General features: G+C 37.5%; 1 protein-coding gene across 3 annotated transcripts in view; it reads left to right on the top strand.

The window, feature by feature from the left end:
- VAV3 (vav guanine nucleotide exchange factor 3) overlaps nt 1-21,921 on the top strand; it is a 162,470-nt gene that overhangs the window by 60,426 nt on the left and 80,123 nt on the right. For all 3 annotated transcript variants that reach the window (XM_084527441.1, XM_084527440.1, XM_084527442.1), the window contains exons 5-15: nt 624-732; nt 4,807-4,899; nt 5,004-5,072; nt 8,288-8,391; nt 10,540-10,639; nt 12,026-12,121; nt 13,758-13,826; nt 15,966-16,052; nt 16,544-16,629; nt 17,010-17,142; nt 17,445-17,554. In XM_084527441.1, coding sequence (XP_084383567.1) covers nt 624-732; nt 4,807-4,899; nt 5,004-5,072; nt 8,288-8,391; nt 10,540-10,639; nt 12,026-12,121; nt 13,758-13,826; nt 15,966-16,052; nt 16,544-16,629; nt 17,010-17,142; nt 17,445-17,554 — 1,056 coding nt within the window. The remainder of the gene's footprint in view (nt 1-623; nt 733-4,806; nt 4,900-5,003; nt 5,073-8,287; nt 8,392-10,539; nt 10,640-12,025; nt 12,122-13,757; nt 13,827-15,965; nt 16,053-16,543; nt 16,630-17,009; nt 17,143-17,444; nt 17,555-21,921) is intronic.

Genomic DNA, 21,921 nt, shown 5'->3' with positions numbered 1-21,921 from the left:
TAGTCTGTGTAATAGAAGAACACTGCTTCTGATTACCCTCTTGTTAAACTGATTTTTCAATTTGAAAGGTTGCTTTTAATTTTGGGTAGCTGAAGGCTGCTATGTGATGATAAAAAGCACTAGGTTATGGCACGGAGGTGCAGGCTCTCAGCTGCTTGCTCCACAGCATGCATTTTAGCCAGATAATTTTTTCTTTAGGCAGGAGGGATGCTGTGCCACTGTCCCACATTGTGGCAGGATGCCAGGCAGTGAGGAGAGGCTGCTCCTTGCCTCTGGATGTGGTGGGAAAAGGGCTGACGCCAAGAGTGTGGTTGGGTGGTACCTTCTGACAAAACTGTCCTGACAAGCTGCTTTTCATGCCTGGTTTAGTTTTTGTGCAGTTATAAATTGATTCAGTCTTCAGTGTTGTGTTGATTTCATACAATCATATTTTAAATGCATTGAGAAAAGACAATTAATGGACTTAATTTATTGTAATGGATTCTTTTCATTAGATAATTTTATTAATTAATCTGTTTACTGTAGAAATTTTCCTATAAGAAATGTTCCCTTGCAGAGCTGACGTGGTAATTAGCCTGTGCTGCACAGCTGCTTTTCCTTTTTCAAATTATTTTCTTTTTCAGTGAAACGGGTGTTGATGAAGATGAGGAGCTGTACGACTGTGTCTATGGAGAAGATGAAGGTGGAGAGGTTTATGAAGACCTAATGAAAGATGAAGCAGCACAACAACCTGTATGTTTTTGAATTCCTAGCTATTTTGAACAACAGTAGTTTTATTTTTTTAAGTTTGACGTGTGAAATTACCTCTTCATAGCTAGTTTTACTGAAACTTTGCTCATGCTTAGCTGTATATGGAGCTGTAATGTGCAGTGCATTATCTCCTACATTGCAGTCTCTTTTTGCAAAGGCCTGAACAGTAACTATGGCAATTTTTTGAAAGAAATGTAACTTCTTACTGGAAGTGACTTATTGTAAGATTGCCGTTATGAATAGTAAGATTTACCAGATACTTCAATTAAGACCAGTTACATTAACTGCTTACTTCTTTAAGTGTCTTTAAAGTGTCTTACTTAAAAAAAAAAAAAAAAAAAAAAAAAAAAAAAAAAAAAAAAAAAAAGATACGATGCCGTGAAACACTGTTGTTTCAGACGTAATTCATATGACTAATCTTAAAAAATGACAACTGGTAATTGTTTCATACCAGCATGAAATGTTTATTCAACCACATGCTTTTGTTGATAATCAGATTGGCCTTACTGGGAATGGTAGCTTCTTTGTTTTCCAGACTGTCATAAAAAAAAAAAAAAAAAAAATCTAAACTTGAGCAATGAAATGTACTCCCTAATTGAGGGAAGCTCTAATGCTGTTGTCTGCCCTTCCTCAGAGATGTACTTCTTTCTGATCTGGGAAATGTTAGTCTGTGTCCATGGCAATATGTGCTTTTTACAGTACTTCAGATCTTTTTCTTTCTCCTTCATACTCTGCTTCATGTTTCCTTATATTGGAAGCTTGCTTTTGGTTTTCCAAATAGCTTTTCTTTAATACAGTTACCTGAAGAAGTGAAAATTTCTCAAGATCCTGCTCTTTTTTTTCCTCTTTGTGTATCCTTTCAATACAAGTATACAAGATGGCTAATGCAATTTGGATTTTGTGCTTTTACAGTTACTGCTATCTGTTTTAAAAACAAAACAAAAACAAGTTTGGGAAGAGCACTGGCTTGTTTTCATCTCTACTGTAATAACAGGATAGTTTTGAGTATAAAATGTTTTCAAGTCTGTTTTTGTGCTAATACAGTATCCTTCAACTACTGAACATAAATCAAGGATAAGGGAAACGTGTTAGTTTTTCACGTTTTGCTGAATTCTATTTAATTGCAAAATTTGAGGCTTTTCAATGAAAGCCAAATAAAAATTGAGCTGAAAAAAATGTGTCTAATGAAGTCGCATTCACTTGCAAGTACGATGTTTTAGAGAACTGTTTGAATTGCAGGAAATGTTTACTATGATGTTGTTTTTATTTTATACTGAAGCTCGATGGCAGTAAGATTTGGATTTTGTGTAGTGGGTGTGGGTTTTTTCTACAGTTGGTCATGTCTGACAGTTGGCAGTTTGTACACTTGGATTCTTTCTCCCCTGTGACAAATGTTACTCTTGCCTATCTGTGTTTCTAGCAAATTATTATATAGAAATCAGAACTTTCACGCTCTAATTGGGTTGCCTCTTAGCCTAGATACTTCCGATTGAACAGACTTGTATTTGTTTCTAATAGGAAGTAGATGAAAAATGAAAACATGGTACAGCTAAATATTTTTGCACAACATATGAGGAATGGAGATGTTAAAATTGCTTTGCTCTGGCAGCTTTCTCAAGTGTGGTAATTATTCTGGTCTGTGATAACTTCATCTCAGGTTTTTAAATGTACTGCATGCTAACATGATTTAGAGCAGTTCATTCATTTGAATCCTATACTAGAATTTCTTGCATATGAAAAAGATAAGCACAGGACAGTCTTCAAGTACATCTTTAGAATAACCCCAAACTTTTACAAGTCCATAATAGCAGCCAAAATGCTCTGCATCTCCCTCATCCTTGATTTATCACTGTTATCTTCCAAAGCAAACTGTTCCTTATATTTTCTTTAGCAGTAAATGACCTTCAAAGGCATTTTTTGCCTTTCACTTGTACTGCTGTTAGCACAATTTTTTCCTTTCACCTTTGATTTACTACATTCAAATTCAAGAAGTTTGTGGTGTGAATAGAAAATTGGTGTGTTAATTTCTGCCACAAGTACATATGGGGATGACCTGTTCAGGTTAGGTCTGAACCAAAGTCAGTCCTTTTAAGTGGAATCCTAGGATTTTGTTTGCATTTCTCATGTGAGTTGTTGAACAACAAATACCCACGTTTTGCAAATGGATGTATGCTCCTTTTGGGTATAATGAATTTTGTATTGATGCAAATACTGCAAGGGTGAAGGTGAGAAATAACTGGAAGCCTCGGTAGTGTCAAGTTCCAGAACTTGATTGAGATTGTGTAACTGGGACAATACCTCCCCCCTTGCCTTAACAAAGAATTTGGGAATAAACGATAGCTTTTGAGATGTGGTTAATCAGAGAATGCTCACAAAGTATGTTTCTGGTAGTAATGATGGACTGCTTTTTTATTTTGTACAAAATGGTTATTTATATATCCATCCAATAAGGACGGCACTTTTTTGGTGTGGGAAAACTGATAACCACAACAGTTCAGTTTCAAAGATTATTTTGAGAGAGAACACGGCACCTGGTAGAGCGAGGAGCATGTTCAAGTTGCAGGAGTTACTTGTAGAGTCACAGAGACAAACCCAGAAGGGTAAAGGAGACAAGTCAAAATAGCAAATGGAATAGCAAGAATTACCAGACGAAACTTCATGTGCCTGTATGACTCGATAATTGGTATGGAGCTAACATATATTTCCTTCTCTTCATTGGTAGCCAAATATCAGGCGAGCTGTGTGGGGTTGATGGGCAGTTTAATAGTGTTTAGCTATTTGCCATGATGTGCTCAAATTGGCTGACAGTGCAGAGAGGGAGTGAAAGGACTATAGCTCTTGGCCATTTTAAGAGATAATTTTTATTATTTCATAGTCCAGAAGTTTTGCCATTGCTGGAAGAGAAAGTCATTTGCTCAAATGTTGAAAGTCTTCTTTTGGAGTGGAAAGGACTGTAATATTAAATTGTTAAATTCTTTCTGACTTCCTTTGTGCGTGAGTAATAGCAGGTCTTCAGGTCTCTTCTATGTAGGGTGTGGATTCCCCTCCCTACACAGGGTGAGAAAAGGTAAGAAAGGCACCAAAGGATAGCTTGGAAGGATGTTGCAACTGGTAGTTAGGCTTCAGGAAGGATGTCACATTGCTATTACTTGTTATGCCATTGCTTTTTCTTTTTTTTTTTTTTTTTTTTTTTAGAAAACATTTTGGTTCAATTATTACTTCTGAGACAGGTCAGGTCTGTGCTGTGTCAGGTCTCGAGGCAGACCTGTTTGTCTCCAGGTATTTTTAAGGCTTGCGTGACATGAATGCTTCTATACCTGCTTCAAGGTATCTAATTTTTTTACTGGAAATGAGATTTACAAGTTACTGAAGCTGTATTGCTGTAAATCTGAACTTCAGTAAGAATGCTTGTAAACTACTTTTGTGGTATCCTGTGCTGGTAATTACTTGAATTTCCTATCAGTCTGATTTACACAGAAAAATCCCAGTCTCATTCAAGACAAGCACATAGACATGCAAGAGCTGGACTTAGAGGTCTCTGTTTCCTGGTTCGAAGGCACGCTCACATTGTGTCTGAAGAGAAAGCTCCCCTTGAAAACTAGAAGGGAAAAACTGTAAATGAGCGCAGGGATTACCCTGAACATTTCTATAATGTAAAGTTACTTACAGGAGTTAGTCCCATTAAGTTTAAAAGAACTACTAACTGCTCAGTATTTTAAATAAGATTTCTTAGTCTGGATGTAAGTTAAATGCAACCTTACGTTTCAATTTCTGAAGTATATGCAGACAGCTGAGCTCTCTGTCTAAACATTAACTTTTCATAATATTCCTTTGATGTGGAATTTTAGTAAAACTCTTCAAGTCATCAGCTAATTGAACATTAAAATATTCTTGGTTATTACTATCATCTTTGGAGGCTGCAGTACTCAGAAAATTTCAGGAAGCAGTTATCCTAATTGCTTAATTTTAAACAAATAAATACATTTGTTATCCATTAGGTGCCTGTTAATGTATTCGACTTGTATTTGTAAGTATTTGACTTCATTGTAATTGCAGAAATACACTGAAAATGATATAAGAAGCTGTTGTCTCGCTGAAATAAAACAAACTGAAGAGAAATACACGGAAACTCTGGAATCAATAGAGAAAGTAAGATACTACTAACTTGCGGTATCGTTGCATATGTGTTTCTATAGCATTCTAGAATATGTAACAACATAGCCAATGTATGTATGTATGTTTTTCCCTTGCAGTTTTTCATGGTGCCATTGAAAAGGTTTCTGTCAGCATCAGAGTTTGATACTGTTTTCATCAACATTCCTGTGAGTAATTACACATTTAAAGAAGAATTATAAGATGCTTATCTGATCATGTTAGTGTTACATGTTACGGCATAAACTGATTATTTGAAACAGTGCAAAATACATTTTGTAGCTATTAGGTTACTTAAAAAAGCATATGCAAAATATTTTTCCCTGTTTCACAGAATAGGCCAAGAGAACAGTAATATAGCACCAGATAGCGAGTGGTTAAAAGTTGCAGTATTTTTGTCTTGTAGAGGATAATTTATAGAAGATGGGTTGACTTCTAAAACATGCCAGTATTTTTGTGACTGTACGAAGCTTTGACTATTAGATTGCCTACCACCGAATGTTGCAGAGTACTTTCAATAGGATTTCTGTAGGTACTCTGCAAATCCTTGTACCTAGCCTGGATCTGTCATCATTGAAGCTGTTTTAAAGTTAAGATAACTTAATTCTGGATTCTGAATCTGGAACTGGACAGGATAAGCAAATCCTCTGTGAAGTATATAGGAGATATCTTGACTGAAATCTGAAAGGTTTCCTGTGATTATTACTTTGTCCCACTTATTTCTGGCCTACTCACAATAGTGTGACAATTTTTACATACCTTTTTTATAGTTCATATAAGTATCCAGCAGATATCTTTCCTTTATCTGACTTGAAAGGAAGACATCAGACACGGTCTGAAGCTTCTCTTAACACAGACAAATGAAAGGACTGTTCTTTTATGAGGCAGACTGTAAAGGAAGGATCCCCAAAGTGAGGCCCACAGACCACATCAAACCTTTATCGCCTGTAAAGGATCATCTTTGTGTTGGCTGTCTCTGGCATATCCTGCAGCCTCGCTGGGATGTGGGAGGGGGTGCTGGGGATTTTTATTCAGTGGAATCCGGACTGCAAAAATGTTTTTAATTGCTGTGCTAACATCAACCTGACAGCAGCTAAATTATGACAGTTGTTAAACTGATGAATTACAGGATGGTAGCTGACATCTTGCTGTATTTGTTCCTGTGTTAAAGTTTCTGCCACAAACCTGAACTGCTAAAAATTCCTCCTCTTTTAATGCTAGTCCAAAATACTGCCATGGCTATTAGTAACCTACTTGTTTTCTTGGAGTATGTCAGTCAGCTGCCTTTAGAGAACCCTTGGCTTTCAAAACCAAATTGACATTCCATCCTACGCTAATGTTTTTTCCTATTTATTGTAAATGAAGCCCTGTTGCAGCCTACCTAACTTCTTGTAGATCTCTTTGCTAAGGCTTCAGAAAGCCACAAAGCTAGCCAATGCTGCACCGCACTGGGATGTAAAAAAAAAAAAAAAAGGGGGCTTATGCATTGCACACACACACCGAAAGGTCAGCCTACTCGCTGCTCCTTAAAGAAGTGTCAGGGAATCAGATGAGAGGAGGAAAAAGGTCAAAAGCTGTTCATGTGAAATTAGGAAGATGTAAATGGCTGTATTCAGGTTGTTTTACTTTTCATTATCATGATTAAGTATTCTGCTCTTACAAGACTGTGGTTATTTCTAACTCCAGTAACATTTCATAGGCACCTAACAACCTTAAATGTAGGGCTTGCCTAAGCCAAAACCACGTGCGAGTGCTTTCTGTGCTCAGACCTTATCTCTGCAGCAGTTCCTCAGCAGGAAGGCTGGAGGGCAGTGGAAGCTTATTTTAGAGTAAAAATAGCTGTTACAGAGCTCTACAGCAAACTGTGATGTGGAGAGCAGAGGTGGTGGTCTCAGAACAGGACGGATTTGCTTCTGTTTAAAGGTTGTACCTTACAACCTTCAAATTAAGGATTGGTACTTTAGCGTGGTGCTGTGTTCCTTATATAGACTGTGAGATGCTTGCTGGATAAAATTATCTGCTGGTGTCAAAAGGTACTTTATTTTTAAGGATAAAAACAAAACCACCAAAACTCACTGCTATAAAGTGAGTGCTTTTCATCAGGGCTCAGAATTGGAAGATTTGTCCTATAAAATGTGTGTACAGCTCTGTACTTGTGCGTTACCTGTGCATATCCATCTCTCTGTAATAGAAGCATTTATATATATGTCTCTGCATGAATTTGAATTGAGACATATGCAGACTTACCAAGGGAGAGAGAGGGAAGTATTTATAACATACTGAAGTACTGATGCTTTCATTAACTTCTAATGATGTTAACATTGGTTTAATTTTAAAAGTTAAATATTTTCAGTGTAGATATAGGAACAAAACGTCTTTGAGCTTCTAACATTTATATTTCATGGCCATTGCTTAGCTGAGTCCCTGTGCACTCCTGAAAAAATGTGCTGTTGTAATATATTCGTCTGGAAGCGTTTCTGTGATAACATTTTTGTATGCTGCAACGTAAGGTTATGAGGGATACGGCTGTACAATTGCTGGCAACTGAATGTGATTGGTTTTTAGTTTCTGCTACCTCAACTGTGATGTTGTGATTGACCTTATACGTACTCACAGTTGACATCAGTGTGAAGTGAAATGCTTTCACTTTATTCAGAACTCACTGTTGTGTGTTCTTGTTATGTATCATTTACTGCATTAACTGTTTTTAGTGTTTTTTTTTTTTAATCCTCCTTTATTTTTAATTGCATTGGCTTTCATGCCACTTAATTATTCTGATTTCAGAACTTCTTAACCTGTTTTGACTTTCTTTCTTGTGGCTTCTCTGACAGTATCCACATAGTATTAAGGATGATGTAATCTACAGTAGCATACAGATTTTTATGATAGTGAACTCTTCTACCATGCTTAGGGAGAAAATTTTTTGCAGTGTTCTTGCCTTTCTCTCAGCCATTAGTTACTTGCTGTATTGGGAAACTCATTATGATTGCAGTTAACTTAGCATTAGAACATCACTAATTGACCAATGTAATGTACAAAACTAATTTTTCACAGCTCAGGGACATGAATCATTACTTTATCTTGTCACTAAAGCATTTACTTGACTTGCTTAATTTTAAAATTATCATTATAAAATGAAGATGAATTAACAGTGCATGTTCCAAGCTAGAATAAATTAGTCTTTAATAGGTAGTTCTTGGAGTTGAGTTTTTCTAGTTTCCCTATATGGAAGATGTGGCAAACCTTGAAATTAGGTTCTAATCTCAAATGATCTGCTTACCAATTTATTCAATTAATGGATCTAACACAAAGCCATTTATTTTTATATTCAAAGCTTTAGTTGTTCTATTTTAAAAAATACATTTTTCTCCTCGTTGTTTTTAAGGATTTGGTGAAAATTCACAGGAGTCTAACACAGGACATCAATGATGCTATTATTAACAAAAATGACCAGAACCTGTATCAAATTTTTATTAACTACAAGGAAAGGTAAGAATTATGCACTAATCTTACTAACTGTGACAATCAGTGTCTAATCCATTAAAGCATTTTACTATATTTTTATTTGAATGTTTCTAAAACAGAATTGAATTCAATATCGGGGATACTTACCAAGCTAGTATTTTGTGTTAGCCCTGAAGTCAAAATGTAACTTATTGCTCAATGAGCTTTCCTTTTTTTCTTTTTACACGCAGTTTTGACCATTATGTCAAATGACATACTTACCCTCTCAAGTTGTGCCAGCGGAGGTTTAGATTGAACATGAAGAATTTATTGATGGAGAAGGGTGGTCAGGCATTGGAATGGGCTGCCCAGGGAAGTGGGGGAGTTCCCATCCCTGGAGATATTAGGGACGTGTGGATGTGGCACTAAATGATGTTGTTCAGTGGTGGGACTCGGTAGGTCAGGTTGACTTGTTGCACAGTGCTTTTTTCCCCATGCAAGTAACCCTAGATATTTTATAGCATGCACCTGTATTGTTTAACAGGTAAAATGTTATAAAAGGGGCAAAATAAGACGAAAATGTATATTAAGGCCATTTCAGGTTAAAGAAAACAGAAGAGGTGGTAACTTGAAAGAAGATGAGGCAGGTGTGAAAGGAGAGAAGAGACTAGGGTCTTACTGTGACCTGCAGTCAAATGTGTGATGGTAAAGTAGACATGCTTTACCTTAAAACTGTGAAAAACAGTCAGACTGATAAGATATCCGTGGGAGCGTGACGTGCCCTGTAGGGTAGTTATCATTTTTTTTACCCACTTTTTCAATTCTTTTTTTTGCCAGTGCTGAACAGCTGTTGGGCTGTATGATGAAGTGGTATGCCTGTAATACTTAGCTGAAAAGCTGTACTGCGGGCTATAGTGCTGGTTTACTGTGAAGTAACCCTTGGGTTATGGTTAAAAATGAGTTTCTTCTGGGACCAGAGTGCAAAAGACCAGTGGGAGCTAATTGGACTTGCTTGAGGGTGATGGGGAAGAAGAGCTGTTGGAATAATAATGAGCTTGTGAAGAACTGGGCAACATCATCTGGAAAACGCTAGACAGGAGGGTTGTTTTCTGAGGAAGGAGGGTGTCCCAGGCTGCACATAAACAATCCGGCCTTTGGAGGCTCTGTATCTCAGCTTTTGTGTCAGAGCAGGACATACATGTAGTTATTTCCCAGGCTGTTAGACTTTCAGCTGCAGTAGGAGGGTATTAGGGAACAAGGAGTTGTTCTGGAAAATGCTTATTTTTGAAAAGCAGCCGTGAGATGTGTGCTAAAAGGGGAACAAAGGACACCAAGAAGAAACCTCAAGCTCATATTTATTTTGCAAAAGGGAAGCAGTTGGAGGTAGGCCTGGTGTCTTACCACATAGTTACTAGAAGTAATCAGAAGTGGTGTTACATCAGTGTCGTTCTAGTTCTGTAGCAAGAACAAAAGGTGAATGGTAAAGATTACATCAGGGAAAAAGAAATTTAGGAGATGCCAGTGGAAAGTCATGGGAATCCCCCAAAAATGAAGTATACAGGAACAACCACCTGAAGAAACATGGAAAAAGTGAAAGGAAATAGCAGTCTGCGGGGAGACTAGCAGAAACACTTCAAGCAGGGGCAAGAAACTTCTGTAATAAAAACAGGCTCTTTTGAGAAGTACAAGTGCTGTTGACAACTACTGAATATGTCTTGAACTTACATGAACTGTTACTTGGATCAGAAGGTTCACAGGATGTGTTACCTGGTGGAAACTGTTGGAGATGGTGCAGTTTGAGTAACCTTTAGATTCTTTTAAGGGAAGATTCAATTAATCCTGTTGAGCCTCTAACAAAATTTGTTAGCTACAGTCTTGGAAATCTACAGTTTTGTACATACAGACTGTTGGTCCTGTAATGAGTCCTGTGTTTATCACAACAGCCACTTCTGAAAGTTAAAGGAAATTGCTATGATTTTACAGTATATTGAAGTTAGCTTAAAATTTTATTTTTTTCTGCGTATTTGTCCTTATGTTCAAGTTGCCCATTGAAATCTAGCTAAACCTGATTCTTGCATATTTAGGCACTGTTCCCATTGAAAGGTGGATTGTTACCAATTTGTGAAAAATGGTCAAGGCTTGTCCTTAAATAACAAACGTTCCCTTTATTCTTTATCTCCTGCTTTGGTTTAGATTGGTTATTTATGGACAGTACTGCAGTCAAGTGGAGATAGCCATATCATGCTTAGACAACATCTCGAAGACAAAAGAAGATGTTAAACTAAAGTTAGAGGTATCAGTATTTTCTTGTGTGTATGTATTACACGTGTTTTGATGAATATGCTCTGCTTTCATCCAAGTCAAAAACCGTGTTAATTAAAACTGGCTAGACTGATACGTGAGTGTGTGCTTTTCTCTTCTCTTTTCATTTCCTGGAGTCTCTGATCAAATGAATGCGTTAGCTATGCAGAGTCTGGCATCCTGAAGAGAAGAAGTGAACGTGTTTTGCCCCGACAGCAGTAGGGTTAGGATGCTTTTCAGGAAACAGTAACCTTCTGTTTGTGATATCTCTGCTGAGAACATAGAATCACAGGAAGGCCCGTGGTGGGAGGGACCTCCAGGCCAAATAAGCCCCAGTCCCACAGCCTCGCAGGGCTTGCTACCTACCAAGAACATCACGTCCTTGCCAGCAGGGCTACGGGCCAGCCCTTAGGGTTGATGTGTCCTTGGCCGGTGTGTCCCAGGTGCAGGACTCTACTTTTTTCTTGTTGGCATCATGAGATTCCTGTTGGGCGTGTCCTGAGGAGCATCACCTGCACCTCCAATCTGGTGTTATATGTGGACGTGCTGTGGATATCCTCCCTGTCCTCTTTCACATCATTGCTAAAGATATTAACTGGGAGCGATTCCAGGACAGAGGCTCAAGGAGCTGTACTTGCAGCTGTCCCCCAGGTTGTGTGGGCTCGTCGAGCCTCATAATCTTGCTAGTTTTTCCATGCATGTAGTAGTTGATTCATCTGAACCATAACACACCAGCTTGGATATATTAGGGTGCTTTGGGAGATGATGCTAAAAGCCTTGGAAAAGTTGAGGTAGACTCTCCCCATCCACTCACAGATGTAGCCATTTCATCACAGAAAGCTATGAGGTAGATCAAGTGTTGACTTACCTGTAGCAGGTTGGTGCTGGATGTTCCCAGGTACTTTCTTCTTCGTGTGCCTAGAAATGGCTTCCAAGAGCACTTGATCCATAACTTCTTGAGGCCTGAAGGGAGGCTGGCTGGCCTGTAGCTTCTAAAATTCTCTTTTGCTTTTTTGAAGATGGATGCAGTGCTTGCCTGCTTTGCTGTGCTGATAAGCAATGTCTTTTTTTAGTTCAATTGAATGCTTAATTTCTGTCACGATGTTTATTCCATAGCCTTTCTCATGTTCTTGAAACACCTAAGAACAAATGCATAGACACAGTATTTCTTAGTTTAGCTTTTATTGCCATATCAACTATTCCAGTATGTTGATGTTCTTTATTTCAAGTTTACTACAGTTGGTTGGCCAGTGTATCACTTGGAATTACCATATATGTCATTTGAATACATGTTATTTATCATCTATATACATATAAATAAATGTACATAGAGTTTATATAACTCAAATCTTTAATCTGTTAATGTGCTTTGAACTAGGAATGTTCCAAGAGGGCCAATAATGGGAAATTTACGTTGCGGGATCTTTTAGTGGTTCCAATGCAAAGAGTACTGAAATATCACCTACTGCTCCAGGTATGTGTATGTAAACATATGTATATATATTTTTTTGAGTTTTAAGGGACTGAGAACAAAACAGTGATTTGTTTATGATCAGTGGTTTATAAGAATGAGAGCTAAAAACCTTTATCCAGGGGAGGTGGCTGACATTTCCGTAGATCCGAGGCTTATTTGCTATGAAATAAAATCCAGTCAAGTGCAGATTTCCTTATGGAGATTGTTCTTCAGAGCTGAAGCACATCTGGGAAAGATGAATACACCAGAATTGTTTCCCTAGTATCTGAACCTTTCATTCTTGGTATGTTTAAAATGGTTAGTAGCACCAAACTATAATCATTGTGCTTTTAAATGTGGACCATTATCCCTAAAAAGGAAGCTGAAACCATACTTACAGCATACTTTTAAGATGCTCCTTTGCTGTCATAAATTACAATAAAGCCATATTTATTTTGAAATGCTTGTTGTTATAACCCACAAAGCGTTAGCTTTCACAGTTAGTCCTGTAATAAGGGTGGAGAGTCTTATAAATTTAATTTGATAGCTGTGCCAGGAGACTCATTAGTTCAGCTGCAAAGAAATATATTACTATATTAGACTGTCAACCCTGCTGATGCTTGTAAAATGTCCTTTTAAAAAGATCTACTACTTGCATGTGAAGCATAATTTTGACTCTGTGGAGCAACATACATTTTGTATATTAAATTTTTGAAATATTTCTAAGTCATCAATGTTTAGATCAACAGCAAGTTGGAACAAAATGAATGGTAAAACTGCTTTTTAAAAAACTTAGCTCTGTGTCATAAATTTATCAGCCTGTATATTATGAAATGATGATGTACAATATGTCACTATGTCCTAATGTTTGAGATAACACGAAATAAGTTTGCATTGTACAAGAAATATTTTATAGACTTTGAAAGAAAAAAAAACCAGTAATTCTGTTGGAAATGTAATACGACGTATAAATACATATTCCTTTTTTTCTAGGATTTTAGCAAGTTATTTTGTTACCTAGAATGTAAAATTTTCTTAAATTATAACGAAAAAAAATCTGTTTCCCGAAGAGGTTACCTTTTCACTTCAGAAAAAAAAAAATCCAAATGGTAGGCAGCTAAAAAAATCTTTAAACATTTGCATGTGATGTAAATGTGTCTTTTGAGTCAGCTTTATCTGAGTTACAATGAAACAGTAGCTTCTTTTAAGTAGCTGCACAGTTTCTCTGAGATCTTAATGCCAGCATACATCTTTGTCTGCAGACAGGTGTGTGCACTGGAAAGGGATTATGTGCTGTATGGCAGTCAGCAGATGAACTTGCGTGTTTACATGTGCTTTCAGCATGCACATGCTTTAATGATCTGATTGGCAAGTTCTAAGTGACACACAGACCAAATTAACTTCAAAAGATTGTTCATTAACACCACAATCAGTGTTTAGGCTATGCCATTCTTAAACCTTGCTAGTTATCTCTGCAGCAGTCTCCACTCAGTTATAGGTGGTCAGTATGGAGAAGAAAATGTGAATTCTTGGGCTGTGTTTCCTGTTTCTAGGTTTCTTTGGGTGGTTAGGAGGGATGGGGCAAGCAGTAATAGCTTCAGTTGTTGTTCAAACTGTCAGACAGCAGGCAAAAAGCTGTAATTACTCTTGTCAACAGGAGCTGGTAAAGCACACTACTGATCCCATGGAGAAGGCAAATCTCAAACTGGCACTTGATGCAATGAAGGTAAGCATTCCTGTCAATGAAGTATTTATGTCCGTGTTGGTAGTTAAAATGCTAGTTCACAACTGATTTCCTGGAAGAGATGATCTTCACAGCAGGTCAAATAGATGTTTTCTCAAGTCGCTGTGAACTTCGTGAGTACGTTCGTGCAAGTATACAGTTGAAAGCTTTGCTGAAGTCTTTGAACAAATTCAGTAGCTTTCTGAAGTAGAGTGTTTATGAATGGAGCTTCCTCATTTGAAAGTTTGGCACAAACAAATGGTTTCTAGAATAGCGGTGCTGCCTTAATATTACCTTGTGTTCCTCTGCACAGTGTAATTTCTGCTTTATTTAACTTTACTACATGAATTGTGAAATTCAGGTGGTGAAATTGAGTTTTTCTTCCCTCCCTTGGAGGGGGAAGCTAACACAGCAAAGGGTATGCCTCCTGTTGTAATCTGTATGGTTCATAGAAGATGCTGAAGTCAGAATAAGTTAGTGTTGGGTTCCACATTTTTGGGTCTTATTATGTCAATGTCTGAATGCCCGGAATACAGACTAGCTCACAAAAGAGGTTTTTGGCTCCCCTTTTTGTCATTCAGTTCTGTGGAGTGAATGCAGAGAGAGCCACCACGATAATCTCCCAGGTGATGGGGGCCTGAAATGGGGGTGGTATAACATTGCTTCCATCTAGTGGCGACCCATGCATGCATCTTGATTACTGGTAATTGGTTAGGAGGAAAAAAACAAACAAACAAACTTACAAACTTTTTTTTCCCCTCTCTTTTCTTTCCCTTTTGTGTGTGTCATTGTTTTTGGTGATTGGACTCAAAATAAGATTAAGAAATCTCATTTCAGAGTGGTTGTGGCAGTTGTGTCCTGGCTGGCAGAAGATAACCAGCCAATAATAGTAAATAACACTACAGGAATTAGCATCTCTCATTAAGGTCACAACATTGTTTCCCTTCTCATTTTACTGTATTGTCTCTTAGTAAACTGTCAGAGCAGTAACTGTGCAGTGTAGGTATGTTGCTTCTAAACGCCCTGGTGTGTCTGCTTGAAAGTAATCTTTGGAAAAAATATCCTGCTAACAAGGTGGTACTGCCACCCTGGAAAGAAAATTCTGGGAGGAAATCTGGCTCTCGGTTTCTTTTTAGCAGCAAGAAGGAGGTTACTTAATTCCTGTACCAACTCTTTTAAGACTGATGTGCTGTATCCTGTCTGGTGTCATTTGGGAAAGCAGCATAATGATTGCAGCTATTCTTGGATTCTGATTAAAAATGTCTTCGCAAGATGCAGCATTTTTCCACCTTCCAAATTTGTGACCATATTGAAGGATACTGTAAAAGCACGTTGTGAAGATCAGAATACCTTTTCTAACTGCTGCTCTCGGCATCCCTGACCTCACCAATTACCACTGCTGCTTGTTCCTTATCTCTAGCAGTAAACAGAGAAACCCCAGTAAATTGTCACCATTACTCAAGCATGTTCAGAGGTTTTTAAAGGCTTTAGTGAAATGTGTACAACATATGTTCTGGTAAGGGGGACCATAATGATCTCAACCTGTGACTTTAGGTAGTATATCCGATTAAAACACTCCTAAAATGTGTGTAATACCTTCCCTCTGCTGTACAGCACTATTACTGTACAGTAGCTTCTTTTCTCCATCCTAATAAGCACACAGACACGTGTTTATACCTTACATGCTGCTTTTGAGCAGCATTACATATGTTTTCTACTATATGCTATTTTTTACTTTCTGTCTTATTCTCAGGTATTGGATGTTGTTGATTGCTTTTTCAGACCATAAGTGTGCTGCGTAAATTACATTTCTATCTTTAGTTTTGAAAACAGGACGTTAACAAAATACAGGAAATTGGCCCTTTTCTAATACTCAGTATGTCTTCCTCTCTCTTGCTACAAGATTTGGGTTTGAACAGATACAATGAAGAAAGTCGTAAATATGATTTAAGATAAGCAGAGGCTTTTTTCCTTCTATATCTAGGCATACAGATCGGTAACTCTTGAACATGGAAGATGTATGTATTTTAAAATAACTAAATGTGCATATTAATATGCTTTGGCAAATTTATTTTTAATTCTGCCTTTGGCTTAAGTGGACTGTTTTGGATTTTTTCTTCCCTTTTCCTGTTGATGCTCTAGGACTTGGCTCAATATGTAAATGAAGTGAAGAGAGATAATGAAACACTCCGTGAAATTAGACAATTTCAACTATCAATAGAGAATTTGGTATGTGATAGTTTGCATTTATACAATTTTTAATAACTTCTGATCAAATACAATGAAGTACTTAATTTTTTTTCCAATTTCATATGAGATTATAGTACTCTTGGTGAAATTCAAATGCAAGTATGATTTCCTTGGCCTAGAATGATATATTCACAGAAATACCTGCAGGGATTCTGTAAAATTCCAGTGAATCCAAGCTGGAGGCCTATATGTGTTTAAATGTATTTGTGTAGTTAAATGTTTGTATTTGTACAGTGATTCAGGTGTTTTTGTAATGCAGAAAACGTATCTGTTTGAAGAAATATAGAATGGACTGATGCTTACAGTAATTAGTTCTGATGATAATGAGGAAAAGATGCTTTTTTTTTTTTTTTTTTTTTAAATGGACCTTAAAAGCCCTTTTGTGGGGTGAAAGGAGGGAGTGGTCTAAGATTGGAATGTGCTGTTTTACTGCTGTTGCTCTACTGAATCATACATTCTCTTTGTTTCAGAATCACTCCCTCTTACAGTATGGAAGGCCTCAAGGTGATGGGGAAATAAGGATCACTACATTAGACAAACGTGCAAGGCAAGACAGGTGATGGCATGGCTTCTGGTGTTTGTTATTAAAATACTTGTAAAGTGATGCTGTCGTTTCAGACTGGAGGTCAGCTTAGTGATCCGTGAGAGCACTCTCATTTCAGTGTGCAATCTTAGAGCTCATCACTGTTTAGCAAGTGAATTTGCAAGGTGATTCATGGGAAGCTAGCTATTACGTTATCATGTAAGATCATCTAAGTCCCTTACAAGTAGTAAGTCTGTAGCAAGAGTACTTCTAGTGTTTCTTCTTTTGGTATTCAGTAGTTTAATTGTTCACCTTGAAAATTTTAAGTGCAACACGAAAAGGTTTATAAGATAAGACTTAGGGTGTTGTCTATCAATAGTGTTTTTAACCCCTTTCATGTTGTATTTTTGTAGGCATATCTTTTTGTTTGATCTAGCTGTAATTGTTTGCAAACGGAGAGGTGATAATTATGAGATGAAGGAAATAATAGATCTTCAGAAATACAAAATTACGAATAATCCCACTACTGATAAAGAAAATAAAAAGGTAAATATTTAATAGTAATTCATGCAAAATGCATATCTTCAGCAGCAGTTCAAACCTTTTAATAAGAGTTAAGAATGTATATATACATTTAATTTCCAAACTTTTATGTATTAATTGCAAGCAAAAATGAATATTCAAGGATTTTAACTTTGCTTGTTCTGATGTTACTAAAACATTTGAGTAAGCCATTCTCAAGTGAAAAGAACAGTATGGTGTTTCCAAAATCAGGATTTTTATTACAAAATGTAGAGATGATTTTTTTCTCCATAATTGACCCGTTTATTGCTATTGTTTTCATGCAGTGGTCTTATGGCTTCTACCTCATTCATATCCAAGGTCAAAATGGTTTAGAAGTTTATTGCAAAACTAAAGATTTGAAGAAAAAGTGGCTTGAACAGTTTCAGATGGCTCTGTAAGTATATATATATATACATATATTTTAAGTAAACTTGTGTTCCTCTCAAGTCTAAGGACGTCACTTAAATTAAGCTGAGCTACTTACATATTTTACTTTTTTTATACAGACTAGTTGCCAGTTTTATTTGACTTTTTTGAAATCAGTAGTGCTGACTGACATCTTCATGAACAGAGTATTTCCCTGAAACTCCTCTTGGAAAAGAAAGAGGGCACTCTAGCCTACGTATTACTTCACAAATTTTCTGCGAAGACTGTTTCAGGAATACTGTCTTAAGCAACAAGGGAAAAACATTAATTATTTTAGCAATACATATCTAACGTAGTGGTGACTCTTTTCCCCTTACGTTAGTGTTTTGATTAATTGAAATATATTTTTGAGAAGTGATGCTGATGATTTAAGGGAGAGGATTCTGCCATTTTTCCTAATCTATTCTTTAGTATTTGGAATAAGTCGCTCAGCTTATTACATCTTGTTTCAAAAGGCTGATTTTCTTTGTACATTTTGAACTGAAAGAAGCAGTCTGCTTTAGACTTCTTGAGAAGTTGCTCACGTGTAGCGCTGCAGATTGTATTATTGTTATGCAGCATGAGCTTCATTTCCATTTCTGATTCTTGTTGGAAAGACAAATGTGATTATTGACACCTCAGGTATTCTGATTAAATTTAAAACATATAAACAAGGGATGACAAGGTGATGCTTGCCTTACTAAAAAAAAAAAAAAAAAGTGCGAGGGGGGAGTGAGATATACTGAGTGAAAACAACAGAATTAATAAAGACTGTTTCGGATGTGATTGCAGAGGTATGTGGAGTGGGGTCAAAAAGCTGCTATGAACTGACACAACTGAAACTTGCTTACAAGCTAAATGTATTTATTTAAAACCTTAGTAGGATGACTGTTAATGATGTAAATGTGAATAGAAGGGGGGAGAGCCCAGGCTGGACAGATATGATGAGGCCCTCTAACCGAAGTTCCCATCTTGCTGATTTTAGCAAAGACAAAAATGGCATATTTTGGCAAAAAAAAAAAAAAAAAAAAAAAAAAAAAGGATAGCATAGTGGGGAATGGGAAGAGACTTTATTTGTATGTGTGCAGAAAGCCAAGTACTTCAGCTTTTCCTGTCTTTCTGACTGCTCTCTCTGCTGCACTTTTTAAAATGTCGTTATTGATATTTACTTAAACACAGGTAGAACATGTATGAAAGGCATGGGGAACTTAGGTTTAGCAGCTTTAGCATTGCAGCTATTGATCACTCTTCAGGCTTCCCGTTTCTGACCTGCGTGCAAAAAATCCCACCCAATACAGCAACAAAAGTCAGTTACGGAGAGCAGTAAGAGTGATGTTTTTTCCCCATGAGTATGTCCTCAGATATTCCCAAATATCATTATGGTTGTGTGCAGGTTGCGTGTCTATTTTCACGCCCTCTGCTCTTTGCTCTCTGGTCTCCAGTGCTCTCAGGTGCTCTCCATCACTCTGCATGCAGGGGATGTGCAGCTCCTCCACCACTCCTGGCTGGAGACTCTGAGTCTCCCTCGCATGTGCCTCATCCACCTTCCCTCAGTGCTGGTTGCAGCCGGTGGTTTGGGACCTGCAGGGCTGACAAGTTGATGTCCTACTCTTTCTTCTTGGGCAGGTGGAGTTTCTCACTGAAAAAGAGCATCGTGGTGCCAGCCTTGTTCTGTGTGGATGTTTGTCCCTCTCTTAAACCCATGCCTCTGGGTTAGCGTCTTCCTGTGGGATTCAAGGCTGTAACACAGAGGCAAGGGAACTGGAGCAGCAGGGTTGTTGTGGGTCAGGGCTGAGGTGTAACGTGGTATAGGGCCATGATTTGCTTTAGCCAATTCTTCTGTTCCATTTTATTTTACAACCACCTGGATTAAAAAGAATTTGGAGCTTCGGTCCTTCCTGAAGGTTTTATACGTTCCCCCAGTCTGTTATGGGTTTTTCTTTGACATGATAGCGTATTTCCCACTGCAGCTCTCCCAAAACATACCTGGGTGTACATAGCAATAATTATATTCCTATATGTACCGAGGCACAGGAGTTTGTATGTGGGAATAAACAACATGACGTATTTTGTTTTGCAGGTTGCTTTGATCTGTTGTTTTCAGGGCTCTCATGGCCTAGTGTGTAGGACACCTATTCCAATGGGAATCTGTTCTGAAAAGTAGCCATGGTTAGAACCATGCTATTATTCATCATATTCAATTAGCATTGGTACTTTTATAGGCAAGATACTTCTTGTTACTTGAAAATTTTACTGAGACTGCAGAAATGGCACAGTTGAGAGGGGATGGATTGTTAGATACTTGCTTGATTATTAAAAATGATGTTGTTTACTGAGCTCCAGACAGAAATCTCAACGCAGTTTTGTTGCCTTCTTGATAGCATTCTGTAGGAAATCAGGTCTCTGTAAGTGTTGATTCAAGAACATAACAAGAGAACAAATTGGGATCTCGTTTTTAAATTAAGAATGAGCCTTGTTTACACTAGAATGCTTTTTTTTTTTTTTTTTTTTTTGCATAACTGTTAAATAGTATGCCATTTTACTTTTTTTGTAGGTTAGATGTTTGTATCAGTGTACGAGCAACTGTGATTATAGTTATCTTGCTGAAAAGGCACTTACTGTACAGATACCTTACTTCAGTTCCTGAACCTGTAAATGTATTTCAAGAAAAGCACTGTTTAAAAATCTTTTCAGTGTAGACGAGCCCTAAATCCAGTGAAATGTGTTGAATTATTCTTTTGCTGCTCTGGTGTAACTGAGATGAGAATTCGTCTCTGGGTACGGAAAGCCTCTGTTATTGATGAAGTATGAAATAGAGGAGAACACCGCTTTGCAGCCTGGGCTTAGTTTCAGCGAGGAGGGCAGGAATACATTAGGCACATTTGATATGGAAAATCTTTTGAAGGAAAGATGAAATCCCTGTGCAATTTTTGAGTGCTGTTTTTCAGACAAGCTACTAACTTTATAAGAAAACTATTTTCACAAACCTATGAAAAATACTCTACCTCTTGGCTTGCTTTGTTGTTACTGTAGTATGTGGTGAGGTGTTCCTCACGGGGGAGGTTGGGTGTACAGCTGGTTACTGCCTGTAAGAAACTGAGTGAGTTTTTATTAATATGGCAGTTCTACTGTATGCATATATTGGCTGTTTTCCTGAGACTTCATTGCTTTATTTAGAAAATACATAAGACCACAAACCCGTAATTATTATTTTTCCTAAGACTTTCATAAAGACGATTAATGGAGCCACTACTTACACTACATGCTCAGCAGCAGTGGCACTGTAACACAGCAGCACTGGTGCTGTTGGCCTAAGGTGAGGCTGGGTCTCCTCCCCCCCCCCCCCCTTTTTTTTGATGTATATATAATTTGTACAACCTTCAAAATTGCCAGTTAGCTGGAAGCACTAGATCATTGTGAAGTGAAGCAGGATATTGAGGCAGCACAGTCAACATTGTAGTGGAGCTCCTGAAGCTAAAGCTTTGGATTCTGAGTTTGAGAGGTTTTCATAAAGTTAGCAGAGACCAGTGGAGTGATTTGTAGCAGTAGCCTGGGTACTGCGAATGGATTAGCTTGCTCCTGGTGTGTCTGTGCCCTCTCATTTGTGTGAGTGGAAGTTTGGCTTGCACAGCGAGAGCGTAACTGCTCATTGCCTCAGAGCAGCTGCTTGGCAGCAGTGGTGGTTAATTCAAGCAGTAGCTACTTTGTTCTTGGAGCTCTATTAATAATAATAATAGATGAGCTTATAGCTGTATGGGTAAATAAGCACCTTTTTATAGATAGTACTGCAAAGACTTGTTGCACAAGATGTGGAGTCTTTGTTTAATCTAGCATGTCAAATAGCATTGGTTTAAATGCAGAGTCTTTCCATATTCAAGATAATAATAATAGAAGTGTACAGCTAAATTACTGCACCAAATTACTGAGCCACACTAGAGATGACATGTATTAAGAGAAAGTTTGTCAGCAGTGTGATAGTGCATGGTTTATTTGCTGTAGCCAAGCCACTGAAACCTCAGAAACAGGTTGCAACTATCAGACACAACTTTGATAGATTGTTCTAGTAACATGTCCCATCTAATCTGTTCTTTTCTCCTGAGTTAAAAAAAATAAACAAAACGCACACAAAACCCAGAAGAATCAGTACGAATGTGTCTCATAAATAAAAATTACATACAATATTTGACATTTCAGTGTTACTCAGCTGATAGGAAAAGATAGGAGCACTGGTTGGTATTGCTTTTTCCTAGGAAGTTCTCCTATAGATGCTTTTTTTTTTTTTTTTTAAAGAGACTAATATCTTTACTAATGAATTTCATGCTAATTATTCTTTATTAAAATAAACATTTGCAAGTT

This window comes from Aythya ferina, assembly GCF_964211825.1.
Source record: "Aythya ferina genome assembly, chromosome: 8".
Classification (NCBI taxonomy): Eukaryota; Metazoa; Chordata; class Aves; order Anseriformes; family Anatidae; genus Aythya; species Aythya ferina.
This window is presented reverse-complemented; position numbering and strand designations above follow the sequence as displayed.